Genomic DNA, 23,295 nt, shown 5'->3' on the forward strand with positions numbered 1-23,295 from the left:
ATTCCTGCAGCTGCCTTAGCACAAGCCTGAAAAGTCCCACAGGGCCTAGCTCAAGCCTACCCTCTCCAGCATGTGTGCACCCGACCCTCACCCCCCTCCCTCAAGGCTTCAGCCTTGCTAGTCACTCTTCTGTGCATCACCCATGCTCCTGCTCCCTCAGGGCCACCGGCAGAGCTCAGTCCCTGCCCAACTTGGCCCTCTACATCCCAGCCTAAAAGGTACCTCTTCACCTAGAGCACATTCGTACCTTTCCATAGGTCCACATCCCTTCCCTTTCAAAGTACCTAGCTCAGGGAGCACATGACCTATTTAAGGACGGTTTCCAAATCTTTGACCTGCCTACACAGCTTTACTTTTGGGGTGGGGACAGCTGCCAGTTTGTCCATCATTGGGTTCCCCATAACCTAGCTCAGCCAGGACCCAGAGAAGGGCAGTAAACAATGAATGAATGAATGAATGAATGAATGAATGAATGCATACAGGGAGGGGTTAAAATGGCCGGCACTGCACATTCTCAAAAAGTTGGCTCTCACACCTGATGCTCGTTATCAAATGGTTCACAAAGTTGCCGGGTCACTTTTCCGTGGACTTTTTTTTTTTTTTAAACAGTGTTGCCTTGGTTTTTGCGTCTCTCTTTTTATGCGTAACAGCCCAAGCGCGGCCATCCTTCAGAGGGGCGATCAACTCGGATCTGGGATCCACCAACACCAGCCGGAGGTGCGGCGGGCCGGGACGGAAGTGCGGGGCGCCGGGCTGGCGCCGGGCGGAAGGGGGCGGAAGGGGGCGGAAGTGCTCTGCGCGCGGCGGAAGCGGCGACGAGGGCAGCGGCGGCGCAGGTGGGTGCGGGGGTCTGGGTGCGCCCCCTGCCCGGAGCCGGCACTCGGCCGGGAGAGGGGGCACGTGAACCCCCCAGTGTGCCGCGCGCTGCCGATTTCGATTGTCATTACGGGAAATTTAATTAAACTGGGAGCCATATATCCGTGAACCTCCGGGGAAAAATCGTGTGTGTGTGTGTGTGTGGTGTGTGTGTGTGTGGTGTATGTGTGTGTGGTGTATGTGTGTGTGGTGTGTGTGCGCGCGCGCGATAGCGCTCTGGGAAGTGAACAAAATCACGGGTGGGAAAGGGTAGCTTTTTAAGAGGAAGCAGAAAACATCACAAGTGCATGCTTCTTCCGTGATTCACAGATGCGCTGTTTCGGATTTAATCGAGTTCTATGAGGTGACAGTATAATCTCAATTGGCTGAGATGACTGCCTTTTTATATAAATATTTTTGAGCAACCATGTTGACCTTTAATTGAGGGCTGAAAGGTTTAATCGTGAGTGCTGTCGGGAACATTGTGAGTCCTGGGCCTCTGTGGACCTCCTCTCTGCCTTTGTTGGGGAAAAGCAGCCCTCTGGGTGCTAAACCATGCGAGAATAAATCGCAGACTGTACAATTCTCAATAAATACTTAGCCTTGTCAGTCACCCCTGACAAATATCGCTCATACAATTTTTAAAATAAGTCCAGAGTTACAAAGTCCTTTCTAAATTGTCACTAACATGAATAGGCAGATGTCTGTTTCTAAGGCTGTTCTGTCAAAGAATAAGGGGTTTTTTGTCTGGCAGATCTTTATTCTTGTTTCTTAATAGACAGTATTTTACATAGTACTTTATATTTTAGAGCATTTAGAAAAAAATCCACATTATGGCTCAGCTCAACCCCAAGATTCTCAGCTCCTCCAGGATGGGGATAGTGTCTAAGATCTATTATGTCCCCCACACTTTGTAGCACACTTCCCAACATAAGCAGGTCTCCTTAACCACACATGACCTTGGTTAAGCAGCCACTGGAGCGGTGTCTCAGTGGGGCTGTGAAAGATGAAGTGGCTGTTAGAGGCCTATGTTTATGAAGCCCACTACCAATGTTTAGAGCTGTATACACTGCGATTTAAAACACTTGGAAAAAGAAGTGTGCCCTGCAAATACTTAGTGGTTATAGTAATAGGGGGGGTAAGGCAGAACCAATCACTGTTCTGTGTGAAATCTCGTAGGCTAATAACCTGGGTCCTGTTCTGCTGAGGAATTGCCTGGAACTAGAAGGGTCCTGTTATGAAAATTAAGGTTGGTGGGGCTGGTGTTTTAGACAGGCAGACTCCCCAGGGTTTCTTTCTTCATGCTTACTGTGGTCAGTAGTAGCTACCTGCCAAGGAAAGATCAGTATTTTTTTGTCTCCTCTACCAGAGGAAAATGTGGCTATGTGGTTTTCTTTAGATGGATTGATGGCAGGTAAGGAAATAAAAATGAGGATTTTCCAACTTGGGAATGTACTGGACTGTATTTCTATTTTATTCCAGATGCCTGGTTGTAGTGGACTCTTAAGTATCCAGAGGCAATGTGGAGGTATGCCTTCAAAATAAGTTGTTTTTTTTTTAATTATTAAGGTTTTTGTATTTCAAATATGTGCATACTCCAGCTGGCTGATGCATTTAGTTACTTTAATGCCAGGGCTCGGGGTTTCACACGTAGCAGGACCTTGAGGTGATCTGGTACAAGTAGTAAGTTTTTTTATGTTCCTTATTTTAAATCTAATTTTGCTACCGCTTTATTCAAGGAGTGTACATCAGAGGAAGCCAAAAGCCAGCTGGAATAGTTCCTGCATGCAGTTTTAATCTTGTTTGCAATTATTTTGAAGGGGAGAAACCATCTGGTTCCAAGGATGTATAGCTACACAGCAGGGACTAGGTGAGCTTCCTTCCTCCTTCCCCTAGTATCACATAGCAAGTTGGAGAGACAAACTTAGTGAGGAAGAATATGCAAAGTGAAAGGTTTTGGCTAAGTTTCATATAGATATTATTCCATATCCCTACCTCCCCATCTCAGTTACAGCCGCAGGGAACTGGAGGCATGGAAACATTCCTCTTTTTTTTATTCCAATCCTTACCCAAGATAAGATTTTTGGAGACAGAGGCAAAACTCAAAATACCTTCTATTTTAAGAAAGTATCCATCTCCAAGGATTTCAGAGCATTTTACCAGTAATGTCTAGTAATAACTATTTTACTGCTATAGGCTTCATCACCATGGTATTGTATTATTTGTTTGTAAATCTCTCCCCTACCCAAGGTGTGAGTTCCTTAAGGGCAGGGAAAGTATTTTAATCACTTTTATATTTCTAGTACCTGGCACAGTGGCTGGCACATTGCAGACACTCAGTACATGGTATAGAAGGGAGGCTGGATCTGTAAGGAGTGTGAAAGCATCATTGGGAATGCAACAAGGTAGAGAAAAGAATATAAAACAGTAACCTTTCAAGGGGCTACCAGATGCAGTTATAAATCCTGCAGTTACTAATGTCTTGATAAACAGCTTGGAGTAGGGAAGGGCATATTTGAGAATCTACAGATGGTCACCAAACTGCCTTCCAAGGAGATCTAGCCTGGTCAGTTGCGGGGTCTTTGTTATACTGAATGGAATGTGCAAACTGAAAGGTACCACCAGCCCTATCTCCACTCTCTCTCTAGGCCTGCTATGCCAAACTCCTCACCCAAACACCTGTTGAGCGAATTTTTGAAAAGTATCCATTTGAAGTATCCAAATTATTAGCTTACCTAGGCCATTAATATCTTGATTTGGTCCAGCCTTAAGGATAAAGGACTTATGTTTGTTCACTATTTTAAGGCTAGGTTACCCAAATAATATTGAAGGAAAGCCACAATCATCTTTTCTACTTTACTAACATTTCAGAAGAGTTCAAAGTTGACAGCTTTTTGTATTGTAATAGGGCAGGCATGTAGTATACGCTGCTTCCTTCTGTTGCCAATGGGATTCCAACAGAAACCAGAACGTTACTACTGGAAACAGATGAACTTCCTCTCATTGTTCCTGTACTTTTTCATATTAATCATAAAATAATTGGGAAGTAGCTTCTAGTTTAGTCAGGGAGAAGCACATAAGACTGAATTATTTCATCATTTTTAACTCTTTACTTCTTAAGACATGTAGTTCTTCCAAGTCAGCCAAGAGAAAGAATACTGTTATTTAATAGAAACTCAGTCAGCTGAAGCAGCTTAGGACATAGACTGAAAAAAAACAGAGATCTAAATTCAGCTCTTTCTCCAAGTTCAAAAATGAAGTTAATCTGTATCATCTTAGATTTAGAGATCTAGAACCTCATTCTTATAGTAAAAGAATTCTATCATCTGAAGCTGAGACTTTTCCTCATTCTCTCCATCCTTAATTAAATCGTTAAAAAAATGTGGTATCTGTTATTTGGTTTACTCTGAGGATTAATGTATAGAGCTTTTTGAGACTTTTTTTGGAAAAAATGGGGTTGAACTTGGAGATCCCTTGCAGTTCTGAGAATTCTGTTTTGGTCTCATTATATATAAAAATAGGCATTGTTCAAAGAGAAAATATAGAGGGAAAAATGCAGAATGAAAGGCTTTGGTAAAACAGTTTCTTTATCCATCAAGCAAGGGAATCTCCAAAGTCCCTTGGAATCCAGTTCCCAAATATTAAGATTTTCTATCAGCAACAGCTGTTAAGTAACAGAACAGGACTCAAGAATTGTGGAATTTCACGTAACTAAGGGTGACTGGGGTATGACCTCAAGAGTGGATAATTCCTAACATTCAGGTATTAGTGTCACAAGTCCAAAGAAATGCTGGATTTAATATTTCAAATGTTCCAAAGTCATTTGCTACAAAATGGCTAAAAATGAATGAAGCATCTTTCAGGTCTTCTGTGGTCATGCGGGTAACTTCGCCTCTTTGGCAGAATGAATTGGAAATGGTGGAGTATTAGTGACAAATGGAGGGCATTGCCTGGGTGGATGGATTTTGAATTGCAAACAGTTACTTTTAGAAATGAAATTTTGTGCTTTTTAAATAGCAAGGAAACTGGCATTACTAGCTGGGTACAATAAGACTAAGATGTTGTAATGAAATTGTCTTCTTTCTGGGTCAGTATTAAGTACCAGAGAGACCTTCAAAGGGAATGCGTCGTTTTGGTTAAGAGGGATAATGTGGAAAGGAGTCTGCATAATTCCTTATTCACTTTGTTCCCATCCCTTGAACTAGCATGATTTTGCCCTCATCTTAAATGCTATCTTTATGGAATGAGGGAATTTTCAAATTGGTTTTTAAACTCTATTAAGCCCTCATGTATAATATAACCCAACCACATTATTCAGGCTTTCTTGGCTTTCAGGAACAGCTTTGCAGCCATTATGTCTAATTGTACTGAACATTGTGGCACACTCTGAATTCCCAATATACCTCTGGCTCTGGGCCACATGCTGAGTCAGTGTCTTCAGGGTTGAGGATAAGGGGAGGGGTACAGTGTGTGCAGGCCCCACTGTGTGAACAAGTTAGTCCAGAATCCCCTTTGGACCCCTGGGTGCTAAAGGGAGTGTATAGTAACAGTATATTGCTGTTCTTGATCAGCATCTTCATTTCATTTTTCTTAGCTGAATGTTTTTCTGGAAAACAGCCCCATTACCAAGTAGACTCCTCTAAAGCAACGATCAGGAAAATGTGACTGCTAAGGTCCAAAGGTTCTAAAACAAACGCTTGCTTACTCTGAAGATTCCTCCTCCCTTCCATTTCATGTTTGTCAGCTTGCTGTAGGCCTGGGCACACACAGCAGCACTTCTGGACATGGAGGAGAATGCCAAGATGACAAGGGTCTGTCATTAAAATCATTCTTTAAATGTGTCTATCAATAAGAAAGAAACACATTATTCTTCCTTTTCGGAGGCACTTTTCCATCTCAGATGCTCAAACAGTTGCAAGATCAGTGCCTGACCACTCTAATGTCACCTCCCCCATTTTCCTGCTGGGTTTTTTCTGATGCCAGGGCTTCCCAGTTTTGATTAAGGAGCTAGAGAAGTGAGTTTGCGATGAGCAAACCCGTTTACACTTCTGCCCAGATCTATGTAATTTTGGTCCTCTTTAAATGGCCTAGCATTTTAGACTCCTACAGGTAACTACTTCCAAGTCTTTCTTTGGAGCCTTTTGATGGAATTTCTTCTGTATGTGATTTCCCCTTCTCTGATCTGGAGGATGTTTGATACCCAGAGCCTATGGGTAGAGTTTCTCCTAGTCCACAGTTGATGAAACAGGCTTAAAGAGATGAGGAATTGCCTAGCATCAGAGAACTAATTAGTGGAGTCGCCTGTCTTTGGGGTTTATATTTATTAAAATCCTCACACAGGAATGCACCCAGGAATTCAAACATGCTGAATTCCAACTGAAACTCTGTAAGAAAGAGTAACTTTAAAGCTCTAGATGAAGAACCATACCATTTGTGCTTAGTTCCCCTGACTGATGAGTTTGTGGGAACTATGTTCATTTAAATTTACTTTGACCTCTCTACACAATGTATTCAAAAGTACTTTGGAACAAGTTTTGTCTTTAAAGATTATTAATAAGTCCAACTTCACCACTGCCTAGGCAGCTTCTGTTTTGATGTACAAGGGTTGGGTTGAGGATATCATTGGTCAAATAATAGTGGTACTGAATTTTCCCTTCTTTGAAAATATAAAGGCAAGTATTGGGAAGGAACAACGGGAAGGGAAGTGACTTTTACTTAGAACCTATCAAGGGGAAACCTCTACCCCTTTCAGATAATTTCAGTGCCCTGTTCTATAACTGTGTGAGACCTGAGTAAGCTAAGCCAGTACCTGGTGCCAAGGTATTTGCTGGTCTAGATATTCAGTCTTAGTAGGAGATAAATATGCTGGGTCTTTAATCAGTGATATCCTGTCTTAGGAATTCTTAATTAAGTAATGTTCACAACATAAAGTTTCCAGCTATTTCTGTTTGAAATATTTTTCAGTTTTGCAATTCCCTATTTCTGAGAGTCTTATACCTAGAGTTTTAAATCTTCCTTTTGGGGCCAGTAAAAGTACATTTCAGTCAGTAGAATCATCACCATCATCATTATCAATAATCATACCTTATTATTTGTATTATTTAGTAATAAATAGTTAAGCCTTATTTCTCTTTTCTGCTCTTTAACTTATACAATGATTTTTACATTTATTATCTTATCTCTTTTTCCAACCAATTTTTAGCTTTTACTCTTCCCCCCTACCCCACTGCCTCCACCCTCACCAGAAATATATCTCCTTTTACTTCGGATGTGAAATTAGGCAAGAATCAGACAAGGTAGTTCATTTCACAGGTAGGCATTGGTTGGAAGATTTCATTTCTTTGGAGCAACATCAGACACATCTCACCTGACTTGTGGAAGCTTCTCTGACCATCTCTTTTCTAGTCCAAGCCCTCATCACTCTTTTGACAATGGACCACTCCCCTCTTTCTGGAAATACTTTCTCCTGTTGGCTTCCACTTTTCTGATGTTCCTCCTACCTCACCAACCTTTCTTTCTGCCTCCTTTGCTGGCTCCTCTCTACCGAACTTCTGAATGTTGGATTGCTTCAGTGCTCTTCTTTTTCTCTGCGATTTAGATGATCTCATGATCTCAGCTGTAATTACAGCCCTTAAACTGATGGAGTCTCAAATTTTTATCTTCAGTCCTGGTTTTTCTCCTGATTACCAAACCTGTACATGCCACTTTCTACTTGAGCTCCAGCTTGTCCTTCACTGAGCTCCCAGACCCATACATCCCTCAGTCTGTTCCTGCCTCAGCTGTCATCTTAGTTAATGGTACTGCCACCCACCTGGAGGCTCAAGACCAAAACTAGGATAGTCCTTACTGTCATTTTTAATTCATCATATCCAGTTCATTGGCAGGTCCTTTTGGCCCTGTCCACATCATCCTCCTTTCTCACATGGACTACTACAGTAGCCCCTAACTGGGTCCCTGCTTCCACTCTTGCCATCCATTCTTCACACAGCGCTAAAGTCATCTTTTTAAAATGTACCCGAGGGACTTCCCTGGTGGTCCAGTAGTTAAGACTTCACCTTCCAATGCAGCGGGTGCGGGTTCAATCCCTGGTCGGGGAGCTAAGATCCCACATGCCTCGCAGCCAAAAAACCAAAACATAAAACAGAAGCAGTATTGTAACAAATTCAATAAAGACTTTAAAAATGGTCCACATCAAAAAAAAAATCTTTAAAAAAATAATAAAAATAAAATGTACATGAGATCTCACGTCACTTCCCTCCTCTAAATCTAATTGTGCTGAAAATAAAACCTTAATTCTTTAACATAGCCTGTGAGGCCTTAGGTGATCCAACCCCCACTGCCCTGTCTCTTCCACTCTTCGCCTTGCTTACTGTGCTTTAGCCACACAGTTCTTTCTGTTTCTTCCACTAAGTCAAGGTTGTCCTCACCCCAGAGCCTTTGCACTTACTGTTCCCTTTCCCCAAAATGCTCTTCCTTCAGATCTTTGTACCTTCTCAGCCTTTAGTCTCAGCAAAAAAGACACCTACTCAGAGCACCTTATTTAAAGGACCTACCTTAGCCATCATCACATCACCCTGTTTCACTCCCTCCCCTCTGCTTACCACTTTTTGATGTTGTCTGACATAAAAGAATCTCTTTAACGTCTCTATAATATATGGACCCCATGAGGCCAGGGACCTGACTCTTCTGTTCACCACTGAACGCAGTACCTATGAGTAAGACATGGAAAACAGCAGGTAATTGTTGAACGAATCATCTCATCCTACACTTGGATTTTCATAATTGAACTCTTTCCCACCTCCATTCTTCTTTCCTCTGCAGCTATCCTGCTCATTGCTGCCAGATCAATCCTCCTAAAAGACTGGTTTTATCACATCACTCTCTTGTTTAAAACCCTTCATTGGCTCCCATCCAAAAGGCCACAGCATTCCTACCTTATGCCTTTGTGTCTAACCCTGGCTTCGGAATGCTTCCCCTTTTTTCACATATCCAAGTCCTAATGATTTAGGATCCTTCTCTCGTGAAAGCACTTCTAATCTTAGCCCACAGTACTCTTCCCTTCCTTTCTCTTATGAATTTAAAGCTGCCCATTAGATGTCCCTATAGTGATCTTTCCTGTATTTATATTGTTTCAGTGAAGAATTTAACTCCCTCCTCCTGAATGCACTGGAATACATCTCTCTATAATTCTTGTTGCTTGTATCCAGAATGTGGAGTTGATTTCTCCATGTGAGAGTTTTATTTGGAGGGGAAAAATGGACTAAAAACGAGACAGGATGAAGAAAAAACAATAATGGCTTACTTTTGCTAAGAATTTGAACGGGGTAGAATATGGCGGCAGAGTGTATGTACCAAGTGATGGATACGTAAATGCCATATACCTTCAGTGAAACTGTAGTCTTACTAGATAGTCCAGGCCCATACTTCAGATAGTTAAAAAACTTTTTCACAAATCAGTGTGTTGAATGCAAATTAACAGAGCATCCGTTGCATTCAAACAGTGGAATAGAGACATCCAGACACTTGGAAACCCCACAATCATGGTAATAATTTTAAAGAAAATAAAAAGGGTTTTGTCTGTAGGAACTCATGTGACCAGTCATTTCTTTCTGGGACTGATTCTCTACAGGCTTCTCTGCCCCCGTGTGTGGTGAACCTGTTGGCACTGAAGACTGGAAGTAGAAGGTGAGGGAGTGGGGTGGGCGTGTGGGGTGTGTCTCCTCAGGGTTTCATGTGTTATGTGGGATCAAATCAGCAGTCCAGATGCATAGCCAGATGAGGCTGTGGTGATCATCTCGCATTGTATGCAAATTTCAAATCATTATGTTTACACCTGAAACTAATAAAATGTTATGTTATTTTTTTTTAAAAAAATGAAGCTGAGCATGAGGCCATGTACAAGTGGGCCCACAGGTGGGTGGTAAGCTGGGGATCCTTGTTGTAACATCCTGTCTGAGTTGGTGCCACCTCCTTGGCAGTTGCCCTGGCCAGGTACCCTGACTGCTGTGGCTGAGGTGCTGAAAAAGCACCTGAGATCTCATGCACGCAGGGAGTGAGGGCCCCACTCCAGGTTGCCTTCCATCCCCTACCCTCTGTTTCTGTTCTGTAGCCTCATTCTAACCCTGCTTAGCCCCTTGGAATTGACACCTCAAAGTATCTTTTCAGTCTATAGCTTTGATTGTGTTCCTGTGCACTGTATCTCCTTGTCACTCTTGGCTCCACATTTGGACCCAAGATCCCAGGGTAGGCTCCCACTTGTTTGGGAGAGAGGGAAGTTTGGACACAGCTGACTGAGCACATAAGACCACTAGGGGGGCATCATTTGTCCGTTTCCCTGGATTAGGTAGAGCCCAGTAATCCAGATGAGTCCCTTAAGAACGACTTCATCTCATTACATAAACTTTCAGTAATCTAAAATAATGGATTTTGTTCCCAATAGAGGGGTGTGTGTGTGTGCGCACATGTTTCTAGTCGCTGGATAAAAATAGGAATGTTATACCTAGATGGTAATGAATGTGAAATGGAGCACTTAACATCTCACATGGCACAAATGACTGAACAGAAGCCCAGAGCCTCTCTTTCTGGAACACAGGTTCAATGAGAGTGACAGTAATAGTGTTTGGTTAATGTCAGCTCAGCATTAAATTTACATTATACTCTTGTGAAGAAGCTCCAACATTATCTGTTAATAATGAAGGCGGTACCTGAGCTTATATAGACTTTTTGAGTATGCACATGAACTAACAACACTGCAGCTTGCTGATGAGGGGTTACGTGAGCTTGGAGGTTCAGTGTGCCGAAGGACTCTTTGTATGAATAAAAATTCTGGTCAGTGAAGGTCAGTTTCTCTACTCAAGTGAGAACAATGTTGTTTCCCTTCTAATCAGACACACCGCGTTTGAAGAATCCAGGAACCCCACAAAAGTGATGTGCAGCCATAGCCTGGGCAGCTCCTCATGCAAGAAATGAATAATCCTTAATAAAGGCTCAAATGACCCTGGCTTCTTTCTATGCAGTAATCAGTTGCTTTAATGCTATGCCCTTCAGTGCTTCCCAGGGAAAGTGCTATAAAGTTAAGTTATCTTCCTTATCTTGCTTCAAGGAGGGCTGAATTGGTCCAGTCATGCTTCCCCCATGTTGTATTTGATTCTGCCATAAAGACCACTGAAGTTGGCCTCAGTTTTGTTGAAAAGCCAGCATTCCCTTTCTCTTTCAGGGTGATCCGTGCCTCTGAGCAGCAGTGGACTTGAAACAGCAGGAAACACCATCTTTATTGTTAGGCTGTGGAATTTGTTTTAGGCATATTCTAAATCCATTCTCATGCTTTTTCTTTTTTCTTTGTGACAAAGGTGACCCAATTGTGCTTCTTTGATATTATGAGCACAGCTCTTTTTGCTCATATCACAGAGTCATGTAACAAAATACAAAGGATAAAATTGTGTCTTTGTGTGTAGTAAGGACACAGACTTCATGACTAAATTCAATGACATAATCAAAAAGGTGTTGTCCTCCCACAGGCATGAGCCAGTAGGCACAGACCACCTTTCAGAGTATTTCTTATAGTGCTGAGATACTGTTCAAAAATAATAGAACTAATGAAAATGTCACATTGACAGAGTAGCTCATATTAAGATGTTACTTCAAGAAGGCATGATTGGGTGAATGTGACATTGACAGCAATGGTGTTAGGGTTTACAGAGTTAATAAAATATTCTAAGAAGAATATTATAGAATTCCAATTGGAGTGTATTGTTTTTCATTTTACTTTTTATTTCTAGAACTAAGTGAACTCCAGTGTTCAGAACTTTAGCCTTAATATCTTATTTCTGCCTTGGAGATGTATAGAGAATTTTTTTTTATATCAGACTCTAATATAATTTTATAATACAGTGCTTACAAAGATATAGGTTAATTTAACAATGTGGTAAAACGCATGTACCTTAGGGCATTTGGAAAATATGCAGGTAGAAAAATTGCATAATGCTAATGCATTTCTCAGTAAACAAATGTGCCATGTTTAAGTGATTAAATACATATTTTTAAAAAAGAAGAAATGGAGACTAACATGGAAAAGAGAACTAGTTTAAACAGAATGGTTGTGGCATCTCTGAAAACTTTACTTAGCTTTGTGGGTTGGTTGAACAAGTATTCCAGCAAATCTGGAATGAACAGCAACTCTGTTTACTCTGACAGGTTTTATTTGTCTGGGGTACAACCAAGACCACATGCTGTGTTTTGTCGTGTTGGAAATACTGAAGCAGATTTCCATTGTGAATGTGATTTTTTTTTTTTTTTAACAAAAGCCTTAACACCTCAGTCTCAACTCAGCTAGGTAAAAGCAATAAGTTTTCCATTCCTTACCAGCCTGACATCAATAAATCTTCAATCCCTCCACCAAAAACACACAGCTGCTGTTCACTGCCCTGGTTGTAACCTTAGGTCACTGCCTTAGATGGCCTGCCTCTTCTCATTTCCAAGGGCTATCTTTCTGCCTTTACTCTCACAAAACTGACTTTTAAAATTTTCTTTCTCCTTCATTTAATACAGCTTCTTTAAGTTCATACCCTAGGAGGGTGTGCCACTACTGGCATAAGGCCTTCCCAAAACGAACAACGCAGAAATTTCCACCTAGCGTAAACATGGCTAGCATTCTATTGACACTTTCCCCCTTCATTTATATCCTTTGTAGACTGAGCCATGTTTAGAAGCTACTGTCTCCAACCATATTCACCTATTGGAGTGTTGGTTCTGCTGAATTTACGGAAAATGTATATATCAGGGCTTATCACTTAGTTGAAAGTAGCACAGCATATTGTGAAATTGTTTAGATCCACTTTCCTCCTTAGAATAATGCTGGGTCCTTGCAAAATTCTTATCACATTCCTTTTTTATGCATTATCAGGACCATTTAGTTAGCAGGGAGATTTGGGGAGAAGTGGAAGACTAAGGGTTTAAGAGAGAAGGAACGATTATTGTTTTCACAGATTAGAACCCAGTCCTTTTGTCCTGTCTTCTTTACTCTAGTTTGATATGGGTTTAGTACTTTTCTCTAGAGTCATATCATTCTGTTTGAAATGAGTTTAAGGCTAATCTTACACTGAGAAGCCTGGTCACCAGCAGAGATTAGTACATAATTAATACAGGCATGCTCTGTGGAGCAGAGCAGGAGGAGATTCAAGGTGGTGGTGAAGGGGCTGGGACCAGCTGCAGCGCCATGGCCTGCATCTCGTGGACACCTTGAGGAGCACTGACCTTTAGTTATGATGTGAGATCTCCCCAAATAGTGACGGCTATATACACTGAGTGTCTGATCAGGGTTAGAGGTGAGACTAAAGAGAGGGAAAAAGGCTCACTCCAATACTATTAACATTTGAACAACTATTTGAACACCTACTGTGTACCAGGTTAATTGTAGATGCTCAGGAATATTGGTGTGAACAAGTGTCTGCTGCTATGGAACACATGTTGTAGTAGAGGGGACATATAGGTAAAGAAATAATTTTAGATAGTGAAGGATAAAAGAAAACAGTAGCAAGATATGAGAAAGAAGCGTGGTGGACTGGTCCACATGGGTAAGGTAGTCACTAAGGTATCTCTAAGGAGGTGACATGAGCCCAGGCCAAATGAGAAGCTACTTAAGAGTTTTTCATGCAGAGGGACAGCAACTGCAGAAACCCAGATGAAGAAATGATCTTTGGTTATTCAAGGAACAGAAAGAGGATCTTTGTGCTGCAAGTTGCCAGGATAAGGGAGAGGAAACTGAATACATGAAGTTGAAGAGAGAGAGTAAAGAGAAGTTAAGAAATGAAGATCCCAGGAATGAATTCATGCTAGGAATATTGATAAGTGATAAAGTCAACAGTGCATATGTGTTTTAAAAGTGAAATTATCGTATTTGTAGTTTAAAGGACAAAGCTGGAGGCTCAGTAGAATAACTAGGAATAACTAGAGTGTCTTATGTCGAGCAAAGTAGCAGGGTGAGAGAGCTTCAAAGCCTAGTGTTTGACATGCTGCTATTACCAAGCTGTTCTTATTGGAATATCTCCAGCAGAAGCACTAGTACATTGTGGATGTTTTCAAAAATGATGGCAATCTCCTTTTAAAATACTTCTTAAAAGAGCTGAGTGGATTTTTGTTTTTGATAGGTTAACTCAGCCTAATCTCCCCTGTAAGTTCCTCTAAGTACAGCTCTGGGTTTCCCCACCTCTTGCAGCAGAGGGGCGTAGATCTCATAAGTAATAGCCTTAACCTTCAGCTGAAGACTTGTGCTGCTTGCTTACTCTTTTCTTACCATGAAGGTGGCTGGGCATTATTCAGTGCTTACCAATGAGATAAGCTATCTCTGTGAATAAACACTATCTCAGGAAAATTACCACATTTTAGGGGATTATCAGGATACTAGCAAAATCTGCAGGTGAAATTTAATTTTTTATTCTAATTAACAAACCCATGCAATATGCTTACAGAAACCAAGTAATTAGACACACAGCTAATCCATACATTTGGATTTTTGCCCATTCTAAATTCTGTTTGATTTGGAATACAGTGAATATTGAGGCTTCATGGAGACTTGCCAAATATCTTGGCCTCTCTGACACTCCTGGACTCCAATAAGCACATCTGAAGTCTCCAAATTCCATCACAGACTTGCAGCTTACTGTTTCTATTATAAAGAGCAAAGTCTAGGGCACATAAGTTTACTGGTCTATTTTTCTTTTGGCAGAATTAAGATGCTCTGGTTTCAAGGAAATAGGCAACTTGCCGAACACTCCTTTCAACTGCTCTTGAGAAATCTGTCTGCCTCTAAGACTGTTCTGCCTGTACTGACCTTATTCACAAAGGTACAGAGTAAAAAGTAAAATTACTACCTTGAAAACATAAAGGATTAAAATACTGGGTGAAGAAAGTTGCACATTTAAGAAAGGAGAAAAATGTTGAACAGAAAGCAACGGTATAAATTTTTTTCAGACGTGCTCCTCAATTTTTCAGTTCCAGTTACAACAGTGGTAACTCTTGTCCTACTCACATACTTCATTGTGTCACTGTTATCAGAGGGAAAATTGATATATTTAATTGTCATCTGATCCTGACATTGAAAGAAAAGAACTATCAGATGTTTACAAGTGTATCACTTAGAAATATAGTCAACTCTTGTTATTTGTGATAGTCCTGTTCTATAAAGTTGCCACAAACGCTGAATCAGCAAGTACTGAGCCACTGCTCCTAGGGTGAATATAGGGTTAGGTTCCTATGAGCTTCTGGACATAACATTTTTGAACTGATCGATACATAACCTTGTTTTATGTGTGTTTCTGTTTAAAGGCACCTTATTTAATATATGTTGTTGATTCATTAACACTGAGCTCAACAGCACTATAACTTATGCCTGAACAAAGCTTATCTAACACAGTATTTTCTCTGTAAGGCAGATCACATCCTTCTTATGCTTAGAAACACTGGACAGCGCTTCAGAACTATGCTTGGGCCATTTTAAATGGCAAAATCACCAAGAAAAAGCACAAAAATGCAAAAAGCACTAAGTAGATCGTGAAAAGGACATTTGTTTACAGTATGAGAGCTGGAAAAAGAAGGCAGAGCATCATCCTGTCCTACCTCAGCCAGGAATGTGCACTTTGGGCACCCCAAATTTTTCGCTGCTCTATGCACTTGCATGTCCATGAACGACTGCAAAAGCTTGAGTAATGATTTTAGGGTTACAAATAAGTTTTAGCAAATAGATGATTTTGCAAATACAGAATCCACAGATAATGGGACTGACTGTACTTATTTTCTTATCCCTAACACTAGTTTTAAGCCATAAAGCAAGTTTAAATTTTTTAAGAGCTTTTTCCTCTAAAATTTATAAGACAAACATTATGGATTTCCTTTTGCTAGATAACATTACTTTGTGTGATTTATAATCAAAACAGAAATAAAGTACAGGGTAATAGAATTAACTTTAGTGAATAATACTGCAATTCAAACAAAACCAAATCTCTTGTTTAATAGATTTTTTTCAGATTTCAAGCATTTCAGCAATTTAAATATATCTGACAGTTATCTAATAACAAAGTTTGTCTTTTAAAAATTAATTCCTTATTGAAAATAGTTAACTACTTTTCATATTCACAAGGATATATTGCAGTATGATGGAACAAAAATATTTCATCATCTGTGTCTACATATGAGAAAAGCATGTGAAAATTAACCATAAAAATAAAAGAATCCCTTAAGGCTAATGGTGCTCACGCAGCCTAACTATTCTGCACTATTTTTCAATTTGAACAACAGCCAAGTTAGCCAAAAACATTTGCCAAAGGAACACACACTAATCTTCCATTCAGCTTAAAATTTGTACCAAACCCTTCATTTCTGTCATTAGACATACAATAAGACATTACTCTCACCTCCAGGAGTTCACAGTCCTCTGAAAGAAAAAGTACAGTTTCAAGTCTCTTTCAGTTATAAATAATAGAAAGTACTTCCCAGAGTGCCTTAAATAAAAAAGGGATTTTATGGGTTAGTCTGGTTTCAGGAGTAGCTTAATTCTGAAACTTAAGCATGTCACCAGTCTCTTCAGCTCTGCATTCTCTGGGTTAAATCAGTTTGTTTGTTTTTTTAATAAATTTATTTATTTATTTTATTGGCTGTGTTGGGTCTTTTTTGCTGTGCGCAGGCTTTTAGTTGCGGTGAGTGGGGGCTACTCTTCATTGTGGTGCACAGGCTCCTCACTGCCGTGGCTTCTCATTGCAGAGCATGGGCTCTAGGCGCGTGGGCTTCAGCAGTTGCAGCACGTGGGCTCAATAGTTGTGGCTCACAGGCTCTAAAGCGCAGGCTCAGTAGTTGTGGCACACGGGCTTAGTTGCTCCGCGGCATGTGGGATCTTCCTGGAGCAGGGATCGAACCCGTGTCCCCTGCATTGGCAGGTGGATTCTCAACCACTGCGCCACCTGGGACGCCCTTAAATCAGTTCTTACTCTAGCTCTTCAAATAGATAACTGCAGCGATCCCAAGCCTTAGATCTCACATTTCAAGTATCTACAGAAACTCCAGCAAGAGCCTCACAGTATCCATTGGCTCTGCCTGGCTGATCCCTGAGCCATTTGTAGTCAAAGGGCTAGGATGTGCTGGATGCCTCAGCCTAAATCAGGTGTTCTACCCCCGTTCAGGGATGGAGTCAGCCACATGCTGAGAGCAGTTCTGTAGGGCAAAATCACAGCATTCTTGCTACTAGAAAGGAGAGTGGGTGGTAGACAGCCAACCCACCAAATGTCCACTACAACTCAGGGATAGGGTAAATAAGTGCTTTATTGGTACCACTGAAAATCCTAGACAAGGATGTACAAATGTTCCAGACCACTGGGTCTTGTCATTTTTCACCTCATAGATTTATTTAAAATTCGATGACCTTTCCTCATAAAAATACATACACATGCGATAATTTGCCCAGACTTCCACAGTCCCTTGGTTTTTTGTTTGTTTATTTGTTTGTTTGTTTGGCTGAGTCACATGGCTTGTGGGATCTTAGTTCCTCGACCAGGGATGAAACCCAGGCCCACAGCAGTGAAAGCGCCAAGTCTTAACCACTGGACCATCAGGGAATTCCCGTTCCCTGGGTTTTAAAAAAACAAAATAAAAAACCTGATCTACTAAAGTTTTGTATTATAAAAGCAAATAGTCCCAAATTTGGGACTTCTGCAATTTCACTGGTTCTTGTTTTGCTTTTGCTTTTAAGATCCTCTCTTGACTTTTTGAAACTTTCTCAGAAAATTTCAATGTGGTTATCTTAAAAATCACAGACTATCCATAATCTGTTTATTGATAATACAAATAATAACGTATGAAACCTGAAGCAGGAAAATACAGCCAGAAAGACTTTTCTGAAGGAAAACTGTATTTTGATGATCGGGGTTCTTATTTCAAAGTAAGGTGAGTGAACCTAGAGGAAGGGCCTCCACAACAGCTCATCTTCTCCTGTTATGTTAAAAAGCAGGTTTTATATAAGCATCAGTAATTTGAATCTATTTTTAGTTCATACAGGAGCACATATAGTAGTCCCTGTTCATTGAGTCAAGACCTTAGAAGGCTTTCAAATCTGCCAGTGATCCACAGCATTCTCGGCAGACTTGCCCTCTAGACGGTTAGGGTGCAAACAGCAACAGGCATTAAAACTTGCTTGCTCCTGAGGTGGAGAGTTAGTCTGGGAAACCTACTGCTGACACTTGTAATGAGAAAACTGAGAAAACATTAAAGAGTTGGTACAATCATCACTCAAAGTAAAGAGATTTTTCCCTTATAAAGATGGGGCGATCACTATCTAATTCCATCCCAATGGGTTATTAGGAAGAACAGGCTCGGGAATCCCCCGGAAGTCTAGTAGTTAGGACTCCGTGCTTTCACGGCCATGGGCTTGTGTTCAGTCCCTGGTCAGGGAACTAAGATCCCGCAAGCTGCGCACAGCGTGGCGAAAAAAACCAAAAAACAAAAAATCGGAAAAATAGGCTGGCAAAGCTCAGTGCCCCCTAATCAAAACACACTTTAAGACATTCTGGAACTTCCCTGGTGGCACAGAGGTTAAGAATCTACCTGCCAATGCAGGGGACATGGGTTCAATTCCTGGTCCAGCAAGATCCACATGCCACAGAGCAACTAAGCCCATGCACCACAACTACTGAGCCTGCACTCTAGAGCCCTGGAGCCACAACTACTGAGCCCGTGTGCTGCAACTACTAAAGCCCACGTGCCTAGAGCCCATGCTTCGCAACAAGAGAAGCCACTGCAATGAGAAGAGTATGCACTGCAACGAAAAACAGCCCCCGCTCGCCACAACTAGAGAAAGCCCACGTGTGGCAATGAGGACCCAATGCAGCCAAAACAACAACAACATTCTGGTGATATCAGCCAGGCTTGGAAAGTGCTCCTGACCTAGGAAGGACAAAGCCCTAGGACTAAAGATGATTGGAAAATAATCTTCCCAGATATAAACTAGATGAAGCCAGTAACAAAAAAAAAGTAAGCCTCTAAATGTATTGTGTGTACATATATATACACATATATACATATATACACACATATATATGTGTAACAAATATAAGCATTAACATTTACTAGATAGATTTGTCAAGAAAAATCAAAACAGCTAAAAAATACTGAAAGCCCATTTACCATGAAATACTAGCTATTTATAAGAATCAATGGCAGTGTTTTGCTTTGGAAATAAAACAGTATAATTAACCTGGGAGAAAACAGTCCTTTAAAATAAGTATAATCTGCTTCTTGTGGTTTTTGTCAGGTTGAATGCCATTCTTTGGGTTTAATGGCTTTTTTCTTCCTGTAGGATCCGTGCCCCCTTTGTGATGAAGCCAAGGAAGTACTAGAGCCTTATAAAAACAGGGTAATATAATACAGTGTGGCTTTATGTGTATGGAATTGATCCTGTATATAGTATAAAGTATCTGCCTGGATCCTTTCTTTAGGAAAAGAGATTGATTTTTCATTTAAATTTTCTTTTGGTTCTTCAGAGAGAGATTTTAGTGCTGATTTCCATAACAGTCATTACACCCAAGTGTTTTTCTCTGAGCAGCACTGGTTTTCTTACTCTGACTCTTAAAATGAGTCAAAGTTAACTAGCAGGTGCAGCATTCGTGCTTTCTTTTATGTTTTTGTCCCTATTCCTTTTATCTTATGTTATCATTTCCATGGAAGTGTTTTCCTGTAGCAAACCATGATACCTTTCCCAATCTTCCAGCCAAAACTTATCTTTATTGATTCTCAGGAAGCTTCCAGTTGGGACATTGTTTATTTCATTGGGAACTGAATAATGCCTGGATGCTGAACCTAACAGATGTGACAGAAAAGTAGCAAAATTGAGAATTAGGAAATATAAAGAAATCAATCAGGTTATGGAATTCAGGGTCCTTAGATGACTGTGGACCTCAAACAAACAACAGAAAAACCTCTCCGCATTAGCACCAGTCTGGCAATCAGTTTGTCACTACAGCTATTGTATTGTTCCATGTCCTCTGAAATATAAGAGCTTTAGTCTGTCTCTGTTTCAGTTTATTTTACAGGAAGTGGACATCACACTTCCAGAAAACTCTGCTTGGTATGACAGGTATAAATTTGACATCCCCGTCTTTCATTTGAATGGCCAGTTTCTGATGATGCATCGAGTAAACATCTCAAAACTTGAAAAACAGCTCCAGAAACTTGAGCAGCAAGGTGCAGGAGGCTGATGAACGCCCTCCTGATTTTCCACCCTCTCTGTCCAGAGCTCATCTTCCTGAGGAAATGACTGCGCCCTCATGCTCCTTTTGTCACTTTCACACAGCTCTGAACTCAGTGGTGCCAAATAAATGGTAATATTCCTCTTGTGATTAATGGAAGTACCAATGTGGGAACTGTTTACCTGTTGGCATTTTATAAAATAAGAGGAGTGTATTGGCAGGGAGGGGATGATGGAAGGCGGGAGAAATCCACTTGTTTTATTTATTTTTCTCCTTTGTATTAACATAGAAGCATTTCACATTCACTGGACAGAGCCGTTTACAGGAAGAAGGCTCTGTGTCCCTGCTGCTGCTGCCCTAAGGGCTTAACTTTTTAATGAAAGAATAAATGTTCTTCCATTTGGTAGATAAAGTGAAATGTGAATTGTTAATAACTGTGCACAGTCAATAAGAGGATGTTTTAACAAATACATCTGCATGAAGTCTATTTCAGAGGAATTTAATAATACCTATTTAAAATTAGAGCTCATTTTTTTGGATAGAAGAGAATAATTATCGTAGCCAAAGACACTTCATTTGAGAAAAACAAAAGACTTAAATCCCAAAATGTATATAAGAATCTCAACATGCTTTACACGTAGTCAGTGAACTGATTTGTAATATTTGAGTACTGCCTTTGATAGTTTTTCAGTTATCATCAATTGAGTTAATTCAGCCTATTTTAAGACAGTGGTTTATCAGGTTTTAATATCTTGGGGAAAATTCACCTCTGACCATAACTGAGCAGATATGTCATCTAAAGACAAAATATTCTTCACCTTTTTATGTAAAGTATGAAAAATGTAGTTGTGTACTCTTATTTATATTTAGTCAGGTTCAGCCAATAGAGGAATGGATTCATTTAAAAATAAAACTGCCTTTTGGGCTTCCCTGGTGGCGCAGTGGTTAAGAATCTGCTTGCCAATGCAGGGGACACGGGTTCCAGCCCTGATCCGGGAAGATCACACATGCTGCGGAGCAACTAAGCTCATACACCACAACTACTGAGCCTGTGTTCTAGAGCCCGCAAGCCACGACTACTGAGCCCATGGGCCACAACTACTGAAGCCCGCATGCCTAGAGCCCATGCTCTGCAACAAGAGAAGCCACAGCAATGAGGAGCCTGTGCACTGAAATAAAGAGTAGTCCCAGCTCTCTGCAACTACAGAAAGCCGGCGCACAGCAACGAAGACCCAATGCAGCCAATAAATAAATTAATTAATTAATTAATTTTTTTAAAAACTGCCTTTTCCTCTTAAAATCACACCATTGCAATTTCATCTATAGTAAAATTCTTTTGTGAACTATTTCAATGATTTGGATATTGTGAGTCACTTAGCTAGATTTTAACTTTATCAGTATGAGTTAGTCTTCAAAATTAGAGAATTTTAAAGCTGGCCAACCTTAGACATTGTTTAGTCACACCCCCCTCATTTTATACATGAAGAGGACTCTGACATTCACAGAATTTCAGGAAGTTAGCTAAGATCACACAGCCAGTTAGATGTCAGGCCAGGTCTTGCCATCCACCCCAGATTTCTTGTACTACCTGGGATCACTGCGGGGTCCTCGTGTTATCTCACATAAAGCATTCTTAACCATTCTGGATCTAACACAAATTAAGAAACAACTTTAAAAGCCTTCCAAAGTAACAGTAGGAAAAAAAATCTTGCAACTGAATGCCACTGTTTCTAATTTATACATTTTTTAACACATCTGATTTGATTTTATAAATATTCATTGAGCCCTGTGGTAGCACAATTCTAGGATGACCCCAATGAACCATTACCCTTGTATTCCCTCCACCTTTGAATATGGGTGGGACTTACAGATATGATGAAATATTCCTGCTGTGATTATGTTACATTACAGGGCAAAAGGAAGATTATCCAGGGTGGGCCTGGTCTAATCAGGTGAGCCCTTTAAAAGCAGAGAGTTCTCTCTGGCTGGTTGCAGAAGATGAAATCAAAGAGATGTGCTCCAGCTAGCCTGGAAGGAAGCAAACATCAGTGTTGTGGACTGCCAACAAGGCAAGAAACTGTGGACAACCTCAGCCAGCAGGAAAATGGGGACATCATTCCTACAGCTTCAAGGAGATGAATCCTGTCAACAATCAGTGATCCTCGAAGAGGACCATGACACCCAGGTGAGACTCACAGCCCTGGCTTACATCTTGGGTTCAGCTCAGTGAGAATTTGATCACAGACTTCAGCTACTCCATGCCTAGACATCTAATCTAAAGACACTGAGATAATAAATGTGTGTTGTTTCAAGCTATTAAGTTTGTGGTAATTTTTTACACAGCAATAGAAAACTAATTGAAATCCCTACAACACTGAAGCACAGTGGTAAGTGGTGGGAGTATAAAGTGAATAACGCAGAGTCCTTGTCTTAGAGACACTGTCTCAGGCAGCAAAGAGAGGCAAGTTAATAAAGCACTACAGCATAGTGCTTTGAGAGAGCTGGAGCTGAGATGTGTAAAAAACGGTACAGCAGCCAGATGGGGAAAGTGGCAGGAAGGTGTCACAGAAAATTAGACTTAAATTAGGTGAAAAATAAAAGTGTGGAGGGGCTTCCCTGGTGGTGCAGTGGTTAAGAATCTGCCTGCCAATGCAGTGGACGTGGGTTCGAGCCCTCAGCCGGGAAGATCCCACATGCCGTAGAGCAATTAAGCCCGTGCACCACAACTGCTGAGCCTGTGCTCTAGAGCCCGTGAGCCACAACTATTGAGCCCATGTGCCACAACTACTGAAGCCCACGCACCTAGAGCCCATGCTCCACAACAAGAGAAGCCACCACGAGAAGCCCACGCACCACAGCGAAGAGTAGCCCCTGTTCACCGCAACTAGAGAAAGCCTGTGTGCAGCAACGAAGACCCAACACAACCAATAAATAAATAAATAAATTTATTTTTTTAAAAAACTGTGGAAGGGCGTGGCATGTTTAGAAAATGGCAGGTGAGTTTGTATGGCTGGAGTGAGGGGAGGAGGGTGAAGGACATGAGACTGATAAGATAGATTGGGGTCCACATTGTGAAGGGCCTCAGGTAAGGTGGGCTTTTCCCTGCAGTGGTATCCTCTCTTACTTCCTGCCCTCATCCAGAGCCAGCCCTTCTGGCTCCTGATTCCTCAGAGGTATCTGGCCTCTCTACTCCAGCCTTCTCATCCTTCTAGTT

General features: G+C 41.0%; 1 protein-coding gene across 9 annotated transcripts; it reads left to right on the forward strand.

Moving 5' to 3' along the window:
- Nucleotides 1-472: 472 nt before the first annotated feature.
- Nucleotides 473-21,986, forward strand: C1H5orf63 (chromosome 1 C5orf63 homolog). 9 transcript variants are annotated; one of them, XM_057736202.1, is made up of 8 exons: nt 787-836; nt 2,338-2,383; nt 2,676-2,725; nt 14,579-14,696; nt 19,193-19,249; nt 19,914-19,969; nt 20,127-20,213; nt 21,051-21,986. In XM_057736202.1, exons 3-8 carry the CDS (start codon nt 2,700-2,702, stop codon nt 21,070-21,072), a joined length of 366 nt encoding a protein of 121 aa, XP_057592185.1. In that variant the 5' UTR covers nt 787-836; nt 2,338-2,383; nt 2,676-2,699; the 3' UTR covers nt 21,073-21,986. The 9 variants fall into 9 exon arrangements, with proteins under 9 accessions (XP_057592175.1, XP_057592212.1, XP_057592193.1 ...); XM_057736192.1 differs by lacking the exon at nt 787-836 and adding an exon at nt 473-717 and having other exon boundaries at nt 19,914-20,213; XM_057736238.1 differs by lacking the exon at nt 2,676-2,725 and adding an exon at nt 9,485-9,540 and having other exon boundaries at nt 785-836; nt 19,914-20,213.
- The last annotated feature ends 1,309 nt before the right edge of the window (nt 21,987-23,295 follow it).

Source organism: Hippopotamus amphibius, chromosome 1, assembly GCF_030028045.1.
Source record: "Hippopotamus amphibius kiboko isolate mHipAmp2 chromosome 1, mHipAmp2.hap2, whole genome shotgun sequence".
NCBI classification, from domain to species: Eukaryota; Metazoa; Chordata; class Mammalia; order Artiodactyla; family Hippopotamidae; genus Hippopotamus; species Hippopotamus amphibius.